Source organism: Capsella rubella, unplaced genomic scaffold, assembly GCF_000375325.1.
Source record: "Capsella rubella cultivar Monte Gargano unplaced genomic scaffold, Caprub1_0 scaffold_7, whole genome shotgun sequence".
Lineage (NCBI taxonomy): Eukaryota > Viridiplantae > Streptophyta > Magnoliopsida > Brassicales > Brassicaceae > Capsella > Capsella rubella.
In genome coordinates this window covers 6,275,278-6,298,061 of record NW_006238917.1, presented here as the reverse complement: position 1 = coordinate 6,298,061, position 22,784 = coordinate 6,275,278, and the positions used below count along the sequence as shown (strand labels likewise).

General features: G+C 38.6%; 6 protein-coding genes and 1 long non-coding RNA gene across 8 annotated transcripts; 3 read left to right on the top strand and 4 right to left on the bottom strand.

Moving 5' to 3' along the window:
* Window positions 1–118: 118 nt before the first annotated feature.
* LOC17878033 (1-acylglycerol-3-phosphate O-acyltransferase) lies at window positions 119–2,964 on the top strand. Its single transcript, XM_006283756.2, has 9 exons — window positions 119–571; window positions 777–1,013; window positions 1,238–1,284; window positions 1,412–1,530; window positions 1,629–1,789; window positions 1,976–2,085; window positions 2,172–2,271; window positions 2,373–2,496; window positions 2,593–2,964. Exons 1-9 carry the CDS (start codon window positions 342–344, stop codon window positions 2,719–2,721), a joined length of 1,257 nt encoding a protein of 418 aa, XP_006283818.1. The 5' UTR covers window positions 119–341; the 3' UTR covers window positions 2,722–2,964.
* Window positions 2,965–3,696: 732 nt separating this feature from the next.
* LOC17879806 (kinesin-like protein KIN-7I) lies at window positions 3,697–7,566 on the top strand. Its single transcript, XM_006285276.2, has 9 exons — window positions 3,697–3,859; window positions 3,951–4,040; window positions 4,125–4,225; window positions 4,315–4,434; window positions 4,532–4,613; window positions 4,700–4,767; window positions 4,851–5,038; window positions 5,145–5,490; window positions 5,564–7,566. The coding sequence occupies exons 1-9, from the start codon at window positions 3,697–3,699 to the stop codon at window positions 7,448–7,450; spliced, it is 3,045 nt and encodes a 1,014-aa protein (XP_006285338.1). The 3' UTR covers window positions 7,451–7,566.
* LOC111829500 lies at window positions 5,460–6,220 on the bottom strand. The gene is made up of 3 exons (XR_002832893.1): window positions 6,131–6,220; window positions 5,699–5,818; window positions 5,460–5,557 (listed from the first exon to the last, which is right to left on the bottom strand). It is a non-coding gene; the product is annotated as an uncharacterized LOC111829500 (long non-coding RNA).
* Window positions 7,567–7,624: 58 nt separating the features above from the next.
* Window positions 7,625–9,699, top strand: LOC17877912. Its single transcript, XM_023778633.1, has 6 exons — window positions 7,625–8,061; window positions 8,153–8,201; window positions 8,291–8,342; window positions 8,464–8,639; window positions 9,092–9,205; window positions 9,357–9,699. Exons 1-6 carry the CDS (start codon window positions 7,709–7,711, stop codon window positions 9,534–9,536), a joined length of 924 nt encoding a protein of 307 aa, XP_023634401.1. The 5' UTR covers window positions 7,625–7,708; the 3' UTR covers window positions 9,537–9,699.
* A 1,255-nt stretch (window positions 9,700–10,954) lies between these two features.
* LOC17880274 (thaumatin-like protein 1) lies at window positions 10,955–12,418 on the bottom strand. Of its 2 annotated transcripts, none has more exons than XM_023778632.1 (3): window positions 12,315–12,418; window positions 11,519–12,227; window positions 10,955–11,139 (listed from the first exon to the last, which is right to left on the bottom strand). In XM_023778632.1, exons 1-3 carry the CDS (start codon window positions 12,382–12,384, stop codon window positions 10,965–10,967), a joined length of 954 nt encoding a protein of 317 aa, XP_023634400.1. In that variant the 5' UTR covers window positions 12,385–12,418; the 3' UTR covers window positions 10,955–10,964. The 2 variants fall into 2 exon arrangements, with proteins under 2 accessions (XP_023634400.1, XP_006284161.1); XM_006284099.2 differs by having other exon boundaries at window positions 11,519–12,212.
* A 445-nt stretch (window positions 12,419–12,863) lies between these two features.
* Window positions 12,864–17,080, bottom strand: LOC17878807 (endoplasmin homolog). The gene is made up of 15 exons (XM_006283056.2): window positions 16,941–17,080; window positions 16,701–16,818; window positions 16,458–16,611; window positions 16,284–16,364; window positions 15,998–16,109; window positions 15,786–15,912; window positions 15,554–15,692; window positions 15,262–15,376; window positions 14,969–15,162; window positions 14,665–14,880; window positions 14,422–14,587; window positions 14,159–14,300; window positions 13,927–14,077; window positions 13,444–13,848; window positions 12,864–13,343 (listed from the first exon to the last, which is right to left on the bottom strand). The coding sequence occupies exons 1-15, from the start codon at window positions 17,005–17,007 to the stop codon at window positions 13,059–13,061; spliced, it is 2,472 nt and encodes an 823-aa protein (XP_006283118.1). The 5' UTR covers window positions 17,008–17,080; the 3' UTR covers window positions 12,864–13,058.
* An 856-nt stretch (window positions 17,081–17,936) lies between these two features.
* Window positions 17,937–22,284, bottom strand: LOC17879037. Its single transcript, XM_006282995.2, has 2 exons — window positions 22,029–22,284; window positions 17,937–21,327 (listed from the first exon to the last, which is right to left on the bottom strand). Exon 2 carries the CDS (start codon window positions 21,245–21,247, stop codon window positions 18,239–18,241), a length of 3,009 nt encoding a protein of 1,002 aa, XP_006283057.1. The 5' UTR covers window positions 21,248–21,327; window positions 22,029–22,284; the 3' UTR covers window positions 17,937–18,238.
* Between the last annotated feature and the right edge of the window lie 500 nt (window positions 22,285–22,784).

Below are 22,784 nucleotides of genomic sequence, written 5' to 3'. Positions count from 1 at the left end.
AATCCTAATCTAATTGGTAATTTCCCATTAACAATCTTAATCCAAAGGAGGACATAATCAAATTATCAAGAGTTGACCAGACCGACAGGTCCGATTTTTCCACCGAGAAGCTTCTGTGTTTTGCAGGAGAGGTGACGTCGGCAATGACGTGTGAAGAACAAATAAAAAGCATATTTCCCATAAGCGACTTCGCATCAAAACCTTTCGTCTCATCTTTCTCGAAACTTTTTAGATAAAATTAGAAATTTTTAATTCCCAAAAATCTCGATTCCTTGATTCGTGAGAGAAAGTCTAGATTTTTATTTATTTTTGTTGGATTGTGATTTTTGTTCGGTTATTGTATGAACTTGAGCCGTTTTGCGTCAAGACTAAGAATGGCTGAAGAAATCTCAAAGAAGAAAGTGGGATCTTCTTCGACTGCTTCGGTGGCTGATTCATCTGCTGCTACGGCTGCTGCTACGAATGCTGCGAGATCAAGATGGAAAATTTTGTGGCCCAATTCGCTCCGGTGGATCCCTACGTCCACCGATTACATCATCGCCGCCGAGAAGCGTCTTCTCTCAATCCTCGAGTACATATATCTCTCTCTGTTACAGATTTGTTGTTCTCAATTACACAGCTTTAGGGATAAATCTTTCAAAATTCTGTAATTTAGTATGAACTCTGTTTCTGGGACATTGTTGATTAGAGCTTGAAATGTCAAAGGAGAGTTTTTTTTTTTGGTTCTACATTACGGATAAGCTGTTTTTAACTCTTTTGGGATGAACAATCTTCAGGACGCCTTATGTACAAGAACAAGTTAATATTGGTTCAGGACCACCAGGTTCCAAAATCAGGTGGTTTAGGTCTTCCAGCGATGAGTCACGTTACATCAACACTGTTACTTTTGATGCCAAGGAGGGTTCTCCCACTCTCGTGATGGTTCATGGTTATGGTGCTTCTCAAGGTTTTTTCTTCAAAAATTTCGATGCTCTTGCCAGTCGATTTAGGGTGATTGCTATTGATCAACTTGGGTAAGCGACTATTGTATCATGCAACTAGTCTTCCTGACATGTATTAGTCACAATATGGCCTTTTGGATGCTTTAGTGTTAACGATATCATGCTTTTTCCGTTAGTTGGTTTTAAATTTTGATGTCTTAATCGTCAAAGTGAGGATGTTCTAGATTTTTTTTGTTCTCATGTTTTGTATACATTTGTGACTGTATAATAAGCTAGTTCTCTCTTTTCCTTCCTAGGTGGGGTGGATCAAGTAGGCCTGATTTTACATGTAAAAGCACAGAAGGTATTCATTCCCTGTAATGCTCATGAGTACTCAGTGGCTAAAATTTCATTTAAAACCAAAATGGCTTGTATATGTGGCACTACTATACCAGTAATGGAACTGCATTGGTCCTTCTTTGATTGTACAGAAACTGAGGCATGGTTTATCGACTCCTTAGAGGAATGGCGTAAAGCCCAGAATCTCAGTAACTTTATTCTATTAGGACATTCCTTCGGAGGTTATGTTGCTGCTAAATATGCACTTAAGGTGATTTTTCCTCCTTGGTATAACTCAATGGGAAAAAGGTGATAGTTTGGCTTTTGATGATATCTGACTTTCATTGGGCATATCTCTGGATCTTTCAGCATCCTGAGCATGTTCAACACTTAGTTCTGGTGGGACCTGCTGGGTTCTCAGCAGAAGCAGATGCCAAATCGGAATGGCTCACTAAATTTAGAGCAACATGGAAAGGCGCCCTACTAAATCATTTATGGGAGTCGAATTTCACTCCTCAGAAGCTTGTTAGGTATGCTCTTAGAATATTTTCTTATTCACCAGTAGGTCGGTTAGATACTCATCTAGATGATACAATTTTATTGCACTCAATTGAAACCATTTGATAAATGAGCATGGGAACACTTGTTGGCATGAAGTGAGCTGGGGCTGGAATACTAGATTCAATATATTTTTTCTAAATGTGGTTTGCGTGCAGAGGATTGGGTCCTTGGGGTCCAGGTCTTGTAAACCGATATACAACTGGAAGATTTGGTGCATATTCGGAGGGAACTGGGCTAAAAGAGGAAGAATCCAAATTGTTAACCGGTGAGTAATTCTTTTGTTAAGTCCCCTAGATGTTATGGTGGATGATGATGCAATAGCTGACAGTGATGGTCCGTTTTGCATTGTAGATTATGTGTACCATACTTTGGCTGCAAAGGCTAGTGGAGAGTTGTGCTTGAAATACATCTTCTCATTTGGAGCCTTTGCTCGGAAGCCCCTCCTGCAAAGGTTTGTCTACCAAATCTCATGAATAATTCCAAGTTTGTGACTACATTGCTGATGGAGTTTTTACACAACTCAAATTCAATGACTTTTTTGTGTGTGTGCAGTGCATCAGAGTGGAAAGTGCCAACAACATTTATCTATGGAATGACTGATTGGATGAACTATAAAGGTGCAATGGAAGCGCGGAAATACATGAAAGTCCCTTGTGAAATCATTCGGGTTCGACAGGTCAAATCTCTAAACACATGCATTTGTTTTCACATCTGAGATGAAAATTATAGAGAAGAAGAATATGATGCTTATGTGAATTTTTGTTTGATTCAGGGTGGTCATTATGTGTTCATAGACAACCCAAATGATTTTCATTCTGCAGTGCTTTATGCTTGCCGTAAGTTTATATCTCAGGACTCCACTCATGATCAACAACTCCCAGATGGTTTACAATTGGTTTAGTTGTAGTATGATGTTCCTTTACCTTTCGAATGGATTACGCATGTATACAAGTATATATATATAAGAAAAAAGAACATAAAAAAGAAGTCTTCTTTAATGGTTGTGTTTGTGGTTCCACGATCTTTCTATGTCTAAAACTTATATTTGTAGTGTTCTTGATTGCTCTATTAAACCTCACAAATGGGATCTCATATTGAGATATTCTAATTGTAATCTTTCATAATCCAAATTAATTCCCCTGAATCATGTGTTTCTAGTAATTAATTACATTTACTTATGAAACCAAACAATCAAATCTTTGTGCTCGAAATGGGGATATCTGGGTCTGGTTTATGCTTATTGTTCAAATTGTCATATGAATTTCCTTGTACAGCAAGGCGTTCATGTAATTACTTTAACTGGAAGGGTAAAAAGAGGTTAAAATTGACAACATTCTTATTTTAGTAGAGAAAGCTTGGTGGTCGAAACATTTCCAACGGCCATGCCGACATGTTCTATCTCAGACAGCTCAATGTTGAGGAAACAAGAAACTTGAGGAAGAAGAAACTACAGAGGGGGTTTTTGACCGGATTATTATTTTTGGCTGACTCATTCTTCTCATCTCCCAACAAATTTTCGTTGATTTGTCTATGTCTTCATTTATGATATGGAGTTTGTTTGTTCAAACTAAAAATTTTCTTTAGTGATCCTTCACAATAAAAAAAATGTCTTTCTCCTCTCAATTTGCAGCAATCCAGAGAAGGATCAAAAGGTGAGCCAAGATCTTATACATGTAGATTAGGTTTTGGTCAATGAAAGGTTTATGTTTCGTTCATTAGTTTCTGAGAAATGGTTTGGTTTCAACATTTTTTTCTTTTCCTTCTCTTTATGATATCTAAAGTCTGATCAGATAAATATGATCATATGATTTATGCATCCTTCTTCAATGGGTTTGGATTTTAAAAAAAAGCAGAGGTATATAGAAAGCAAGAAAAGATGGCGGCAGGAGGAGAAGAGAAGATATTGGTGTCGGTGAGGGTTAGGCCTCTAAACGATAAAGAGACGACGAGGAACGATAGATGTGACTGGGATTGCATCAACGACAACACAATCATCTGCAAATTCCATAATTTGCCTGATAAGTCTTCCTATACATTTGGTAAAGAGTTTAAATTGCATCTCTTACTCACCATTTTCATTTTTGAGGTACGCATTACTATTGAACCTAACCAGCAGTTGATGTGTTACAGACAAAGTGTTTGGATTCGAATGCCCCACGAAGAAAGTTTATGATGATGGAGCTAAAGAGGTTGCACTTTGTGTCCTCTCTGGAATCAACTGTGAGAAATAGTATTGTTTTGCATCTCTCCTTATGATCAACCATTTTGATTTATATGACTAATAAGCAGATTCATGTGTTGCAGCGAGCATCTTTGCGTATGGACAGACAAGTAGCGGGAAAACGTACACGATGAGTGGAATCACTGAATATGCTATGGATGATATATTTGCTTACATTGACAAGGTTTACATACATTATTAACCTTTCTTCACTCATTCTTGTGCTATCTACATTTAGGTCTCAGCTGAGATCCTCTGTTGTTTCTTCTTTAGCATAAACAAGAAAGAAAATTCACACTCAAATTCTCGGCGATGGAGATCTACAATGAAGCTGTGAGGGATCTCCTTTGCGAAGATAGTAACATCCCACTTAGGCTGCTAGATGATCCTGAGGTCACATTCATCTTCTATTCCCTGCCATGAAGTAATGATACTCAAATGATTATTAGCTATTTCATTGACTGATGCTATTATTGTTAACTTTTGGTAGAGAGGAACGGTCGTTGAGAAACTTAGAGAGGAGACTCTCACAGACAGAAACCATCTACAGGAACTCCTTTCTATATGCGAGAGTACTTAACCAAACTCAGTTCTGTTTTCTTTCTTCATATTTTGATATCAGCAATTATGATATATTTTGAATCTGTGGTTTTTGCAGCTCAGAGGAAGATTGGAGAGACATCTTTAAATGAGACTAGTTCCAGATCTCATCAGATACTCCGACTGGTACACTCATTTTCATAGTTTAATAACGAAAACACTGCACTCACATATTGCCACAAGTCACAATGCTTTTTTTTCTCTTCCAGACAATTGAAAGCTCAAACCTAGAATTTTCTCCAGAGAGCTCAGCGACTCTTGCAGCATCAGTGTGTTTTATTGATCTAGCAGGAAGTGAGCGTGCTTCTCAGACATTATCTGCTGGTTCAAGACTCAAAGAAGGTTGTCACATCAATCGGAGCTTACTTACTCTAGGAACTGTCATCCGAAAACTAAGGTCATTTTTGCAGCAACTTAGTAGTTTTCTGTTAAGTTTGTTAAGTTTCAACTGAAATCTATTGGTAATAAGTATTGACATGATTATATTTTTGAAAGTACTACAGCAAAGGGAAAAATGGACACATACCTTATCGAGACTCGAAGCTAACTCGTATACTTCAGAACTCACTGGGGGGAAACGCAAGAACAGCTATCATCTGTACAATGAGCCCTGCTCGTAGTCATCTCGAACAATCAAGAAACACACTTCTCTTTGCAAGCTGTGCTAAAGAGGTGATCACAAATGCTCAAGTCAATCTGGTTGTCTCTGAGAAAGCTTTGGTGAAGCAACTGCAGCGAGAGCTTGCGAGAATGGAGAATGAATTGAAGAATCTTGGACCTGCTTCTTCTTCTTCAACCTCTGAGTTCTACACATTAATGCTCAAGCAGAAAGAAGAGTTGATTGCAAAGGTTTGTTGATGCTTCTCCTTTCCCTCTTTTGATTAAGGAAAATATTACTCATTGCTTGGGTGACAACCTGCAGATGGAGGAACAGATCGAGGAACTTAAATGGCAACGAGATGTAGCTCAATCTAGGGTGGAGAATTTGCTTAAATCAACAGCGGAAGAGATATCATCTTCAAGTTCAATGGATAACAGCAGAAGAAGAAGAAGTTACGATTCAACAGATTTTGACGAGCCTCGTATGCTAAAAAACTTGGGGAAGAGTAACTTGTACTCTCCTGATGAGGATGGTTTCCTGCTAGATGATACTACCCCTCAATTTCCGGAGCATGACCTACAAGATAAGTGGGAGGAGATGGCTCAACACACCACCCAAGAACCAGAAGATGCTTGCAAAGAAGTTAGATGCATTGAAGTGAACAATGGAGAAGCAGAAAGAGTTCAAATTCAAGACTCAATAGGCGACATTGTTGAAAAGAAAGAATATGAACAAAACTACAAATCCTTTATACCCGATGAGTCCGAAATGGAATATGCTGATTCTTCTTTTAAAAAGATAGATATGGAGTTGAGTTTATATGCTAAACTTGAAGCTGAAGATGAGCCAGTAATAAAGAAGCTACTAGAAGACGTCCAAGAGACTGACCAGTCTCTGGAGAAACTAAAGCAGTCTTCAGTGAAAGAAGACATGAAACAGTATTCGTGTAGGGATGATAAGTCAGAGCAGGTAACAACATCACCCGCTGAGGAAGAGAAAAGTGTACAAGTCCATGAAGGCTCTGACAAACTTGAAGCCAAGGATGAGATAACTATGAACATATTAGAAGAATTCCACGAGACTGCGCAATCTGTGTACAAGGAAGACCACAAAATTAGTTGGACTTCAAAGAAAGAAGACATAGAACAGATATCTATGGATCAGTCAGAGAAATTAAATAAATCACCCTCTGCTGAAGAGAAATGTGTAGAAGTATATAGAGGCTCTGATAAAGATGATAACACATATGAGGCTTTGAAGAAAAAGGTGAAGGAAATGCAGAAGACAATTGAATACTTCATGAGCATGCAAGCAGAAGAGAAACAATCTCCTTCTTTTAATAGGATAGATGACTATATGAGTCCAGGAGATTACTTAAAGATGAGAAGAAGTCGAAGCTGCAGAGAAAATCTCTTGTTTACAAAGGCATCTGTTGCTGCTGCTGCTAGTGGAGGCTTCATATTCAAGGCATCTAACCCATCCTTTGATTCAGAGTACACTATCTCCATGGATGCACAGAGCACTAAAGATTCCGATACAGAGACTGGCAGTAGTAGCTTCCATGAATTTATCGCAGGACTTAAAGAAAGGGCAATGCAGCACCATTCCACACATGAGCTGGATCATAGTGATACTGAAACAAAGACGATGAAACCAGAGAACACAGATGATGGTGACAAGAAAGCAGAATTCAAGAGACAACAGAGCCAAATAATGGAGCTTTGGGAATTATGTAATGTACCCTTGGTTCATAGAACCTACTTTTTCTTGCTCTTCAAAGGCGATCCATCGGACTTTGTTTACATGGAAGTCGAACTCAGAAGGCTATCTTTTCTAAAGGACTCGCCTGAAATATCGAGGAAACAAGCTGCCAGAGCACTAACACGCGAGAGAGAATGGTTGGCTAAGCAAATACCAAGCAAGTATGGAAAGAAACAAAGAGAAGAATTTTACAAGAAGTGGGGTGTTGAGTTAAGCTCAAAGCGTAGAAGCCTGCAAGTAACTCACAAACTATGGATCAACACCACAGACATAGATCATTGCAAAGAGAGTGCTTCTCTTATAGCTACTTTGGTTGGGTTCGAACACTCAACTCTAACGCCAAAGGAAATGTTTGGCCTTAGCTTCTCACCTACAACATTCAACATTAAACCCTCCTCTGGCTGGAGATTTTCAAATTCTTTCTCTCGTATTAGCTTCACCGGATGATAACAAAACCAGATGTAACAACAAAAGTCCAGTCTTTGTGTGTATAGCAACAGTTTAAGTGAAGCTGTAAAAGATGTGTATGTATGGATTGGAATCTAACTCTAGTTCAATTGGTATTTGAAATTGAGATTTATCTTAACAGACAATAAGACATATATAAAGGAAAATAAACTCACTCTGATAAAAGAGTTAGCTTTATAGATAGCACATAGCAGATAGATAAAGCTCCGACCTTGGAACGATTTGCAGGAGCTGCCAATGGCGCAACTAATACGACCAATAAGGCAATTATCACCGCAGTGTAATCACCATTTTCGTAATCTCCGCCATTTATTTTCGAAAAAGCTTCCGAACCCACCTTCTTGTATCCCTACTCTTCTTCTATGCCCGTCTTTCTCCACGGCCAGGTCTCCACCTCGTCGGCGAATTCGTCCGGCGCCACCGGAAGCTCTCACTCCAACTGTTATTGCTGAAGATTATGGTGATAGCGATGGTTCCGAGTCTGACTCGTCGAGGAGCCGTAACCAGCGGAAGCGCGACGCTCGCCGCGCCGTCAAATGGGGTATAGAACTTGCTTCCTTCTCCGGTGATCAGGTTAAGCGGATTCTAAGGTAAGCTTCTTAAAAATTGGATATTCAAAATCTTCACTTTTGTATTTTGTTGGTGTTTCTGGTTTTAAATTAATTGGCTATCTCATTATAGAGCTGCGTCGCTTGGTGAGGAGACTTATGATGCTGTGATGCTTGGGAAGGTAATTACTTTGAGTTCATTTGGTCGTCATAGCTTCTCTTATCGTAAATTTGGGACAATGCACGTAAGGTGTTTGTTGTTTTTCCGCAGAGACTAGGCTCAGATGTTAGAGAAGGAAAGCGTAGACATTTCAACTATATTGGTGAGATAAGAAAAAAACATCATTTATATCCAGACGAACTGTTATGAGATTTTGTCTTTGTATCTTACAATTAGGCCATGATCTGATTGAAATCTTTTGCTAATATGGTATGTGCTCTCAGGGAAATTGTTGCGTGATGTTGAACCTGATTTGATGGACACTCTGATACATGCTACAAAGCAAGGTGATCACACAACCCTTCAAGCGCTTATTAGTTCAGCGAAGGATGTTGCAGATGATGCAGGAGAAAGCTATGATGATGATGATACAGAGACAGAGTCAGAAGAAGAAGAGGAGGTAAGTGTAAACAAGAATCTCAACATAAGTGTAATGTTCATATATAATTGTTTGGTTAGAAAATGGTCTCCTGGATGGTATAGTTAAATTCCATTGTTAGGATTACTTCAGTAAGAGAATGGGAGATGGGATTCTATAGTTAGGGAAATTTTGGACTCGTGCTTCATAGATTTTTGGTTGTTCGTTAAAGTGGAATTTATAATATATCAGCTAGTACGTTCTGGGTTCTTTGGAGGAACAAGGAACTTCATTTAGCAAACTCCTTAATAGAAAGAGGAAAATATCTCTGAACCAATACATTCCTACTTCTGTGCACATTCATGAATGGCCTTATAACCAGCTACTGATTACATGTAGAAATGGATAAAGAGAACTGTGTTTGTTGTTAACATAAAATATGTTTCAGTTGTTTGCTGTCCAAACTCATTTAATTTTTGAAATAACATCTTCAGAGATCAGACGAATATATGGCTATGGCTGCGAGATGGTTTGATGGCCTAATCAGTCAAAATGTGGAACTTACGAAGGAAGTTTATTCTCTTCAGGGTGTTGATTTCGATAGACAGGTTAGTCAAATATGAGTTGAATAAGATAAGGATATGTGTATGACTTGAATATTAGGTGTATGGGGTCTTTGAACAGATATGATCCAAAAGCATCATTTGGTTTACTGATATGATTCTTAGCTTCTGCTTTTTTCCACATTGTTGTTGATAGGAATTGCGTAAACTTGTTCGGAAAGTACAGTTGGTTCATGAACAAAAAAAAGGCACAACAGAGGAGAAGCAGAAAGAAGTTGATGCTGCATTAGTGACTGCTGAAAAGTCTCTGAGTCAGTTCCTTCGTTCCATGGCGAAACAAATGCAGAGTGAGCAGACCTACGATTTGTACTTATGAATAATAATGTGTTTCTTGACTATACTACATTCTCCTCAATAGTCTATTGTTTACCCAGTGACATCCATAGGACCATAGTTTTTTTGGCAAATGCTGTTACTATTTATAATCTAATGATACTGTACCATAAGGCATACGCTTGGCAAACATAAACATTTCTGTATGCTTTACATTGATAGGAATATCTGTTTGGACAATAGGTTAAGTGACCTGTTTAGATCTTGAGACTGAGTTAAAAAATTGAAGAATAAGAAATAAGGGCTTTCTGAAATACAATTTTCACAGTAGTTTTGTATCTGCATCATCTAACAATATGCTTATGTCCAAACAAGTAATATGATCTATAATGTCTTATAGTAAACCAGCTCACATCAATCAAATACATATATTTCTTTTGAGTAAGACTTTAGGTTGGTGGTTAGTGGTAGAGTCATTGTTATGTCAATAAATACATATATTTTGAGTAACATCAATTTCTTTAGAGTAAGACTTTGACCGTCTCCCATCATTATCAAGTTACTTTATACGTAGGACGTAGAAGGCCACACACCATTGAAGATAAATTCTTAAAACATAAAATCATTTGGCACTTCAAATTAGGACCAAGTCAAAAATTCACTGACTGTAAACTAGTAATGATCATTCTCTTTAGTACCCAACAAAACGTTGATTTTGTATTTTCAATACGTATTGTGAAACACAAGGATTGAACCTAGTTTCCTTAATATCAAAGTCTCTTTCATCTGATATTTCTCAAAAGATATGACCCATTAAAGACACTTGTCTAGCTAAGCTAAGTATGTAGGAGTAAGTGCAAACATGAGAGTATAAAGACACATAATCTCATCAAGAAGATGATTCCAATAAATCTTTAGCTGATCTTATATAGACACAACTCTGTCTACTTTCCTACGTCTTACTTCATTCTTTCTGAAAGGTCTCCATAGATGTTTTTTTATTTTTTCTGCCTTATCATGATCTTTTTTTTTTTCCCTCCTTTGTTTCTGTTATCTTTTTGTTTTGCCTTTTGTTCTTTTTTTTTTTTGTTTTCTCCCTCTTTTTACATTTCAAGTTTTTGCATTTCTCGTCATATCTCCATGGAAATAATTCTTATCGGACACATCATCCATCATCAAAGCAAAACAAGAAACTAATACTATATATCTTTAAATACACGAGTCTTTTTCACTTAATCGTATTTTATTATATGTTTTTGGTTGCTAATGTACGACTAAAACACTTATCATACTTCTACCCCTAAAGTGTCATCTCGTATTCTTTGCATTTGGTACGGTTTTGCATGGAATTTAAGCTCTATATACAATCAACACAACTAAGTTCGGTTAAATTAAATTTTATAATCACAAAAACATTTAAATGTAATAGGATACAGAATATACACCCGTAAACAAAGGGATGAGAAAATTTTCAAAATTGCCGAAGAAGAAGAAGAAGAAAAATAGTAAACATGAGTAGGAAGTGTGAAGAGTGAACATTTGAGGAATCAGAGGTGAAAACATCGGACAACCACGTTGATAAAGGCGACGGCGAGCTTTCTCTCAATCCACCGCCCTCTCTCCACCCATTTGCTGCTGACTTTTGGCTGTAAACACATTCCAACTTTAATCAGAATAATACAATTAATAGTTTCTTTGTCTTTCGATAATACTATAAGACTAAGTTAAATTATTATAATTTATCTCTGTGCATCCGCGTTACATAATGGTAGGCCTATTATTGTACGTGTTATAACGTAACAACCTTTTGGTTTTTCCTTTTCGTTGATGGAATGACTATTATATACTCCTTTATTACGTGCAAAAAAAAGAAAGAATCAACCTCTTCTTTTTCAGCCTGGCTCAAGCCAATCACATTACTTTGCTAGCTAAGCTCGTCGTGTGCAAGACCAAAAAAAGCAAGTGGGAAAAGCAAAAAAAAACAAAAATGAAAAAAAAATATAAAAATTAATTAAGTTAACCTACCTAGGCAAGGAAGGGCAAAGAGTGATGGTGTAATCAGCATCAGTACATGTGAAGGTACTTGTAGCGTCGTCGAAGGCGTAGCTGTATGATCTTGGACACGCTGATTTGAATATCTCTGAGTACGTCGATGGTTTACACTCGGTGGGTGATGCGTATGCGCCACTACAACAGTACTCCGGACTACCAAAAGCCTCGCACGCGCTCTTGCATGCTGACCCGGATCCGAACCGGAGCTCCGTTGGACATTTCTGGTTTAGATCACTCACGCATCCCGTTGTTAAGCATGTACCTTCTGACCCTCCACTTGCTTCCACCAACATGGGGACGTTGTAACCGTCCACGAGGCTCACGTCGTAGAAGTCCTGTTTACGGGCAGGGTCGCTTGGACCTGACCCGATTGTGAACTCGGCGAGTGTGGCGGGAGGTTTGGCTCCCGCACCATTACACTCGACCTGGTTAGAGCCGCAGTCTCCGGTTAAGCACGTGCCTTGGCCTGTATCTGAGTCGAAGTTGCAACCGGTTCGTGCCCAAAACCGACCTGACCAGCTAGCCGGAGCTTGGAACGAACGTGAACCACCGGAGGCTAGCTCGAAACCGGTGGTGCCTATATCACCACTCCCGGCGTTGGACAAAATTCCCGGCCAGACGGTGAAGCTGCATCGGTTCACGATGGTGATAGTAGCACCATCACTTCCTACCAAATGTAATGCTTTAATTATTATGTTAATATCAACATTACATTAATATAGAAACATTCGTAATGTATGAAACTGTAATAGATATGAATATTACGTACCATGGAAGAAGAGGAAGCTAAGGATGATGTAACAGAATGAGACAGGGGAATGAAGAACTGTTATGATCATCACTGTTTTTCTCTCTCTCTTTTCAAAAGAAAAAGTAATTTGGTGGAGAAATTAATCAAGTTTGGAATATTCACAAAAACGAAAGACCAAGAGAGAAAGAAAAAAGAAGAAGAAGACTATAAGAGGTAGAGTTTAAAGAGCATTTACGATGTCATCAGCACCTCTATATATACGTTCTCTTAACAAAGGGGTCAAGCTCACGATTTTGGTGATCTCACTAAAGTATTGACCATTTTCTTTTATGTTTATTTAAAGTGATTACAAGATAAAAAACAATTTGTTGAAAAGCAAATTTATCACGAATATAGTCTTTTTCCATATAAAATCTGTAGCTTTACAGATTATCTGTTTGAACCTTTTTATCAAAGAGCACAAGTTTTCTTAAATATCTTTTTTTTTTTTGTGTGGAAAATAACACCTAGCTAGTAATATGCGCACTGGTGGTTAAATTAGCTAAGATAACAGACTGCATGGAGAAAAACTCATGTAAGAAATTTATCTTGAAAAAAATAAAACTTATAAGTTGATCTCTAGAATCCAGGTAGTACGTTTACATAATCCATCAAAAACTGCTTAATATAAAAACTAATCTTGCGATTCTGAGTAAAACGATGTTCTGCTTTAAACTAAGAGAGCAGAGTAAACAACAATAGAGAAACATCACAGGTGAAAATCTACAGCTCGTCCTTAATGTTCTCTTCATGTTCCTCAACGGGTTCGGCTTCGATGTTTAGACCACCAGCCAAGTCATCTGATTTCGTCTCAGTAGCCTCATTGCTCTCTGGTTCCTCTGCTGCCTCGACTTCCTCGTCGGCTACTGCATCAGGGCTGATGTTCAGACCGCTCTTGACTGAGTTGTAAATTCTGGCTGCAAAGTCTTTTGGGTCATTGAGTAAGAATCCACTCTCGATCAACGCCGTCTGGTACATGAGCTGTGCTGTTTCTTTCACACTCTCATCCTAAGACAATTCGTTGTTGGATTATTTGAATCAATCTCTCATCCTTTATAAGATAGAAACAAGGTAAAAAAAGAATTGATGGGTCTTCTTGTTTGCTTACCTCTGGGTCGCTTGCAATTCTATCCTTGAGTTCTTTGATGATAGGGTGTCGTGGGTTGATCTCGAGGACTCTCTTTCCACGCATGTAAGCTTGCTTGTTGGCATCAGAGAGAGTTTGGGACTGCATAATCCTTTCCATGTTTGCACTCCATCCAAACTTGGATGTTACGACTACACAGGGAGTGTCAGCCAAACGGTTACTGATTTTGACATCGTCCACGTTCTCACTAGCGAGATTTCCTTTCCACCACTTGGTTAGCTCTTTGAATGCTTCTTTGAGCTCCTTGTCTTTTGAATCTTTCCCAACCTTCAGTCCTTCTTTAGACACATTTTGGAACTTTTTGTCTTCGTAGTCCATCAGGTATTGCATCAAGTATTCATCAACTGGGTCCATGAAGAAGATGACCTGAGATCACAAGTATAAGAACGTGTCTCACGAGTTGGCGATAAACAATAGAAGAATTTAATAGTATCTGATGCAAACCTCATAGCCCTTCTTAATGAGCCTCTCCAGGAATGGAGATTTCTCGAGTTGTTCCTTGCTGCTTCCGGTAATGTAGAATACGTCCTTTTGCCCCTTTTTCATTCTCTTAATGTACTGATCCAGGGAAGTCAATTTTCCATCGGACTTTGTTCTGGAATAGCAAAAAAAAACAGATCATTAGCCTACTGGTGCAATTAATTAGACAGATGTATAAAAAAAAAATAGAACATACGTCTCAAAACGAAGAAGTTTTGCCAAGCGATTCCTGTTAGCAGCATCCTCAATGATGCCGAGTTTAATCGACTTTCCAAACTCATTCCAGAATTTTGTGTATTGACCCTTCTTCTCATCGTTCTCACCAGACTTCTCCACATCTGTGTGCCAACAGTTCAATAAGTTTACACCATGTTTCAAAAATATGAAACTATCACGTAATAAGAAGACATGAAATAGTCAAAAGTGGATAGATACCAAGAAGCCTTTTTTATGGAATACCTTTTTTGTCATCATCATGGACCTCATCAGGGTCTTCCTCAGCAAGCTTGCGGATCATATCAAGTGCCTTTCGGATAAGCTTCTTCTTAATTGTCTTTAAGCTGCTGTGTTGTTGAAGCATTTCTCGTGATACATTTAGAGGTAATGTGTCAGAGTCAACAAGACCCTGCAGAAATATTACGCATTAGGAATTTAGCCCTAGAATTTGTATTGAAGGAAGCCCTAGACTAGCCTTCCAATTACCTTCAAGAAACTCAAGTATTTAGGCAAAAGCTCATCAAATTCATCCGATATGAAGACCCTCCTAACATAGAGCTTCAAATTCGCCTTGTTGCTGTTGTAGTAGCTCTCATACAGATCATGGGGAGCTTTAGGAGGAACATACAACACAGCCTTGAATTCAACATCACCTTCAGCATTAAAGTGACTCCAAGCCATTGGCTTCTCGTCAGTAAAATCCTGTATAGCAACGGGGGTCAGGAAAATCCACACGAGAATTTGATACCTAGTGTGTAAGAAGTATAATTTCTTCAAGTATGATTTTCACCTTTGAGAGAGAGTGGTAGAATTTAGTGTACTCTTCCTCCGTCACTTCCTTTGGACTTCTCAGCCATATAGCCTTGACATCATTTAGAAGCTCCCATTCATAAACTGTTTCTTTCACCTTCTTCGTTTTCTGCTTTTTCTCAGTGTCTTCATCCTCAGCATCTTCTTCCTTTTCTTCCTCGGTAGAGGTGGTTTCTGAAGTAAAGTTTCATAACAAAAATCAGGGCCGCCTGATTGTAGGAAAAATAACACTGCAGATGGAAAAGTATAATGTGGTGTTTCATTATTACTCACCAGTTTCCTCATCATTTGATTCATCTTCCTCAACTGGGACCTCAGTTTCAACCTCTTTGCTAGCCCAGAGGGAGATGGGGAAGTTGATGAATTCAGAATATCTCTTCACCAAATCCTGTAGAAGACAACAATGATCATAAGCAACCACCATGACACAATAAACAGTGTTAAGCATTGCACCATAATCATGATTATGTTGAACCACTTTCCTTCAGAAGCGTTTGCATTGGTTAACCTTGCTTTGAAAATTGTAACAAAAGAGAGATTATTTTGTTATCAAATTATTACTCACCTTAAGTTTACTTTCTTCTAGGTACTCGCCAGCTTCATCCCTAAGATGTAATCTAATTTCGGTTCCACGTCCAAGAGGTTCATTCCATGTATCCTCAGAAACAGCAAATTTACCGTCAGCCTTTGATTCCCAAACATACCTGAAACGAATAAGAAATTATCAGAAAAGCTTTTCAAATGAATTTATCCATAGAAGTATTTTCCAAACAGAACCATCTCCAAAATCAACTTACTGGTTGTCATCATTGTGCTTGCTAATGACTTCAATGTAGTCAGCAACAAGATAGGCAGAGTAGAATCCAACTCCAAATTGCCCAATAAGGTTCAAATCCCCGCTTGATTGCATTTTCTCAACAAAAGCTGTGAAAAGCAAGATCTTGAATACATAGAATTTGATTGATCCGAGCTAATTTGCAGGACAGAATATCTCCGATAAGCATCATACCTGAGGTTCCAGATTTTGCTATGGTACCAAGGTTCTTGATTAAGTCTTCCTTGGTCATACCAATTCCCCGGTCCCGAATAGAAAGAATCTTCTTCGCTTTGTCTAGCTTAATCTGCATATCATTGCGTATTTATAGAGTTTAAAAGAGAACAACAGCTTGCACTAAAAACAATATAACCAAACGATAACAGATTAAAATCCGTTTCCAGCATTCTCAAAGTTCAATCTACAAATCAAATGCTTAATACCATAAGAAAACGAAAACAAACAAAGGGTTATAGCTAACCTGGATCTCAAGCTTAGCAGTGTCACCTTCACCCAAAACGTCTTTGTCAGTGAGTGCAAGGAACCTAATTTTGTCCAGAGCCTAAAAATTACCAATACAGACACTTATTTTTTTAGTTCCGTTATTAAAAAAAGCTGTTCAAAACTCACTAAAACCATGAAGACGCAAGCTTACATCAGAAGCATTGGAGATCAACTCTCTCAAGAAAATATCCTTGTTACTGTAGAGAGAGTTGATAATAATGTCCATAAGCCGAGAAACCTCAGCTTGGAACTCAAACTTCTCCGCGCTACTGCGAAGTGTCTTCTTCGACATCGACTCAGACTCCCTAATCAATCAAAACGAACTCGAATTAGGCGAGATTTAATTAAGCAATTGAAACGAAACTTCATACCGTAAAACTAACACAACACTAACCTATGAACTACATCGGAATCCGTCGATAAACCGCCGTGACCGCCAATTTTTTCCTCTACCTTGGGTGGATCTGTAACCTCATCTGAACTATCTTCCGCATTCGCGTGCAACTTCCTTCCTATGATACATACCATAGAAACCTCATCATCATTAGCATAGAGATCCCGAGCATCACTTATCTACTCAAATCAAGTAATCAACATCGAACCGTTACCGAGAACAAATGCGTAAGATCGTTACCTTGATCTGGAAGAAGAAAGAGAAGGGAGAAAAGGAACAAAACGGACACAAGCGTCCTCTTCCTCATTGTTAGATCGTAGCTTCCTTGGTTCTCTGCTCACTCCTTTGCTTTCGGGTTACTCACTGATGATGATTCAGCTCGAGAGATCCGTATATAATAGGAAATGATTCAGTGATGTGTGAACTGTTTAATTGCGTACAATTTGGTTTCTCACGATTGGTGAGCTTCGTCATGATTTAACAACGTGGCACATCCAACGGCTCCTGTTGTGAGTACTCCACGTGGTAGTTTTATATTGGAGCGAGGGTTTTAACTTGACGTGGAGCGACGTGGATTTCGGGGTTGTAGCGTGACTTGAATAATCAAACTAGTCTTCGTATTTTGTTATTTAAATGTAAATCAGTGTTTGGAAGAGTTATTATTATTAGAAAAAGATAAAAGCAAAAATATTATGTGAAAATATAATGCCTTAAAAATCCTTTTAATTAAGTTTTTGTACATGGATAAACCAATATTTAAATTTAAAGAATTAAGTTTGTCCCCAAAAAAAACAAGTATAAAGAAATCTCAAGATAACATGTTGCAAAACTTTGGATGACCTGAGTTGTTGTAAACAGAAAAAATGATATGGGTAAACATGTATGTATAGCAATTGTATTTCATAAAATTAGTTGGAAGTGTTACTTTCTACACATGCTGCAAAGGTTTATTTTCATTGTGGAGATGATTTAACATTGTTGCAGAAGAGAGTATTTGGTGTCAGTAATAGTGTTATACTACTACTAAACAGAAACAGACCAGCTATTAATTCCACTCTTTTATTTACTTTTTCTTGCTAATGATTTCTTCTTTCTTTTACGGTTCCTCGATCAACCTTTTGTCCTCACAAACCATATTATGTCGAAGCCAGTTTATAGGAATTTTGTGAGCGGGTGGCTTTCCAGACATTAGAGAATAACATGACAACGAAAGGAGCAAACAAATTGAACACTTGATAAAAGAGAAAACCAATTAATCAAACCGCTAGAAGCTTCGCTGTATCTTATAACTATATATTTATTTATGGAGAAAAACCCAACAAGGTTAAAAAGAAGCTTGACATATACCAATGTTTGAACTAATCCTCCTATATGTTATGAAATAAAATAAAAACCTGAAAAAAAAGGGAAAACTGAAGGGCAACAAAAAGAAGAAGAAGAGAAAAGTTCAGCAAGACAATTTATAAGTTACCTTAACATTTGTCATCCTTTGACCAATCAATCAATCCATCAACCTATCTCCACCATTTCTGAGTCACTCACCTCCATGGAGGGAACTCCCAACTTGTCTCCGGCTCTTTTCGCTTTCCACCTATGCTAATAGACGAACTCGATGAGGGTTCTACATTTGCTCCCGAATGCTCTCCCATTGCCCCGGTTTGTGACGGTGACAGAAACTGCCTCAAGCTTATCGACTCTCTGTTACCGATCTCAAGTCCAAACCCAGAGCTCTGATCAAAGTTTGGCCGCACTGACCCATTCATACTAGGTGATCCACCTGCCAAGCTCATGAACATGTGTTGTTGAGGGAATGTTGGCTGCACATATGGGCTCGATCCGATTATTTGCGGCATCATCACTGGAGTACCTCTTGAGTCCACCATGTATGGAATAGCAGTTCCAGGAACATACATGGGTGATGACATTGACAAACCAGGAGGACCAGTCAATCCGTTGTAGCCATACATAGGGGCTGGAGAATAGGAGACACCAGGGGCTAAACCCAAAGAGTTTCCTGTTCTTCCCATGTATAATCCTCCTGTGGGCTCGATGGACTTACCATTGGACAAGAACGAAGTCATCTGGGATACAGAATCTTTTCTGTCAACATCCACTTTTGTACCCAAGATGGAAATGCCTGGTTCTTCCAATTTGTGTCCTCCATAGGGGACTGCACGCCATGGGAGACGTCCATGGTTTGTACCCTGATCACGTGAATCACTGAAAAACTGAGGCCTGTCATTTAAATCAAAGTTAACTTCCTTGCCTGATTGCTGAGAAACTGACGATGAGGAGACGGGTGATCCGCTTTGCTGACCATTGTGACTTAGAAACAATCTTGTTTCCATCTTCGACTCAGAAGGTGGAGGCATGTCATCATCCTCGTTCATACAATTCAAATCCAGGTTGAACCTGCTCGATCCCCCGAGATTAGCTTCATGTGAAGACTCTCCACCCCTAGAGTTTAATGAAGAGAAAGGAAACTGTTTCCAGGAAGTTAGATCCTCAACTTGATCATCACCTACCTCAGCCACATTCAGATCGATACCACGGCAAATCAGCTGCTTTTCTCTTACATCCCCACTAGGAACTTTATGAGGTAATACAGGGTGAAATAAACTAGTAGCAGCTGATCCTTTCCCGCTAAGAGATCTTTCCAATTGCAACGGTGCTGCTGCAGGCATTCCAGAAGATGAGACACAATGTGAAACAGACATAGGAATTGCGGTGGTAGATATGGAGGACATAACGACATCTGTTTCATCAGGACAAATATCTTGATTAAGATCAAAGCCACATGGGCTTTTCTCTCCGCCTAACTCAGATTTAGCAGCTGCTGCTAGGCGGCTTTCTTCAACATCATCACTGTTCATCATCCCACTTTCAGGTTTATCATTCTTCTCATCCATTATATCATCATCTCCAACATGAGGTTCCTCAAAGGAATGATTTTCACCCACTGATAGTCCCTTAGATGGCGAACCTGTATGTACATCATCATTCCCGGAGTCTTGCGTACCAGTTTCCCCGCTTTCATCAGATAGTTCTTCTGAAGAACTGTGAGAAGGTTCTCCAGAGTCCACTTCTCTTGCGACTTCCTGTGCGACTTTGGTAGCAACCTCCAGGGCATCCAATATACCAAGATCAATATCGGTAGTTGTTTTGTCAATTGCTCCAAGGCGCTGGGATATGGTCATTGATCCACAAGAGTTGCGTTTTTTTCTTCGTTTTACTCTCCTCTTTCTGTCAGACGGGCCCTTATCATCTATTCTTCCTTCGTTGTCAGCATGATTGGTTATATTGTCACTCTCAACTTTTCTACTTCTACCATGGCCACCTGATAGTCTTGATGAATTGTCTGAATCCTGATTGTCCGTTATATCCATCAATGAAGGCACCTGTTTGCTAGTATGGGCTGCACTGACATCATGCGACCCACATATCGTCTCAGACGCATTCCTGCTCACCTCATTTGAATCAAGACTACTCTGCAAAAGACTATTTTTCCCCAACTCCATACTGGCAATAATAGAATCAGAAGATACAGCTACATGTCCTGCTGAACTAGATGTCCCTGCTAATGCTTCACCCAAACATACATAGTTTGCCATCTGCTTTTCCTTGGATATCTCAGCACCCAGTGGAGCATTTGATCGGCCTTCAACACTTTCACGCTCTGAATAAGGAAGACTACTCGAACCAGTAGGCATAGTACCAAAAATTGTGGGACCACTTATCTCCTTCATAGAGCTTTTTTCATTCACAGAAAGTTTTTCTTGAACTTCTTTCATAATATCATCCGTAGAAGCACTGTTGAAAGTTTCAGTCATCGTATTAGACCAATTCGAGTCTAGCCTCTCCTTTTCGTTCTGCAGTTCCAAACCCTTATCGTGATCTGGGTTGTGTTCTTCTGAGCTTCCTGACAGCAAGGCTTCATCTGCTATTTCAGGACAATGTTTTTCATTATTACATTGCGTTGAACAAAGAGTAACAGCAGATTTCTGCCCACTGCTCTCCGTGCTAACTGTTACGGCTCTCATCTCATCTTCATGAATTTTGTTACAGCTTTCAATGTCATGTCCAGAGTGGTCAGTACCATCCTTATCCTTCCAGCTACCAAAGAGCTTTCTTGCCTTATCTTTAACCGGAGAACTACCATGGTCAACAAGCTTCTGGACAGCAACCCATATCCCAGAAGAGACTAACTTGGAACTGTCTACACTTAGATTTTCAATAGCTTCTAACAAAGCAAGAATTGACTCCTCTATAGATCTGTCAACTGAATCGTTAGCCAACGTCTGAGCTTCAGCTAGCCAGCTACTTAAGTAAAGGAGTCCATCTAAATTTACAAAAACATCAAGACATTCTCTGTTCTTTGTAGCAGTAATTGTGCTTGCAACAGCTGTCCATTGTCTAGAAGCATCACCATTATTCTTCAAAACCGAATCTTTGTTACTCTGCATAACAGACACGAGCTCTTCAACACGAGAAGTGACGGCGAGTCCATCTTTGATTTCTGTTAGGGTAAAGAAATCCTCAAGCGTCATGCTGCTTTACTTATGACAACTCCAAATATATATAACACTGTTATGAGGCAAGAAGGTTCTTTCTTCCATCTGACAAAGTCCTGAAAGAAGAAAAACATAACAAGACAAACTTAAATGACTTTAGCCTACTGAGGCAATTACAGAAGACACAATTAAACTATTCACAAAATCTTAAATATGAAAGTGAGTTCATCATGCTTTGCTAATAGAATCGTGTTTTGTATTCGTGTCCCAATTCATATACAAAGAATCAGACAAAACTAAGATAACTCCACTCAATTGTAGAGAAATGGGAATAAACATAAAACGTCTGGCATTTGGCAAAAGGAAGAAATATAAATTTACATCTGGTAAAGTACCAAAACAAATAACTAGAATTTGCAGGACAACTACGGGATACCACACGGCCAATCACAAATTGAATAGTACAGTAAAGGACAGCAAAATAAAATTGTGAATCGGCCAATCTCAGAAACTATTAGTGTACATCTCTATTCAAAATACGGCCAAACAAATCCCAGGTCCAGGATCAAAAACCCTAAAATCAGAAGAAGAAAAAAATCTAGCAAAATTAAACACATGTGGAAGAACTAAATGAGATTAAGCCAATTCATTGAACGAGACTCCTAAGATCAATTGAAACAACCAAAATTAAATAAAAATAATAAATAATATTTAAAATGAAGACAACCAAATGAACAGCAGTAATAAACCCTAGGCGAATTACACAGCTATTGAATCATTCTTAAAAGAGAGAGAGGGGGAGAAGCAAAGAACTGACCACGAAGCAAGAGGAAGACGAAACCCTAGGTCAAGCGAGTTAGCCGTTCCGACAGAATCGATGCGCACTCGCATCTCCCAATCTCTTCCTTTGTCCTTCTATATACGTATGTGTAGATATCTCTGTCACAATCTTCAGAGAAGCTCTAAATCTCCGGCAACGATGATGGTTGGCAGCTCAGGGAGACGAAACCTCGTCTTCTTCTTCTTCTTCTTCTTCTTCTTAATAGAGGAAAAGGTTTGTCGCGAGAACGAGAGAGAGAAGAAAAGGCTTTTTCTTTCGTTTATTCTTTTTGGGTTAATAAGTATTTAATTGCTTAAAATGATATTTCAATTTGTTTTTTTTTTGGTTGGCATTCTGCACGTGCGAAGCGTGTGGGGTAAACCGGTAGGGACTCACGCGACCCGGCTCATTATGTACCAACTTGTCGAGTCAACAAACAAGAAGAACTCATTTGGTTCCACAGTTTGTTGTTATTTTCCGCAAATCTATGGGTGACAAATTGCATGATTATCCTAATTAATTAATAATAATAGAATGGATAATATTTAGATTTTTCATAATTATAAAACAATTAATTATTTTTAGGATTTATATAAAGTAATTTACTCTTTCAAAAATAATAATTTGCTATATATCTCAGAAACAATTTTCCATATACAATCTCACAAAACCTACAAAGAATACAAAATCTGTTTACCGGAGAAACAAAATACAAATACAAATACTAGTGTAGTGTGTGCACATTGGCATAGC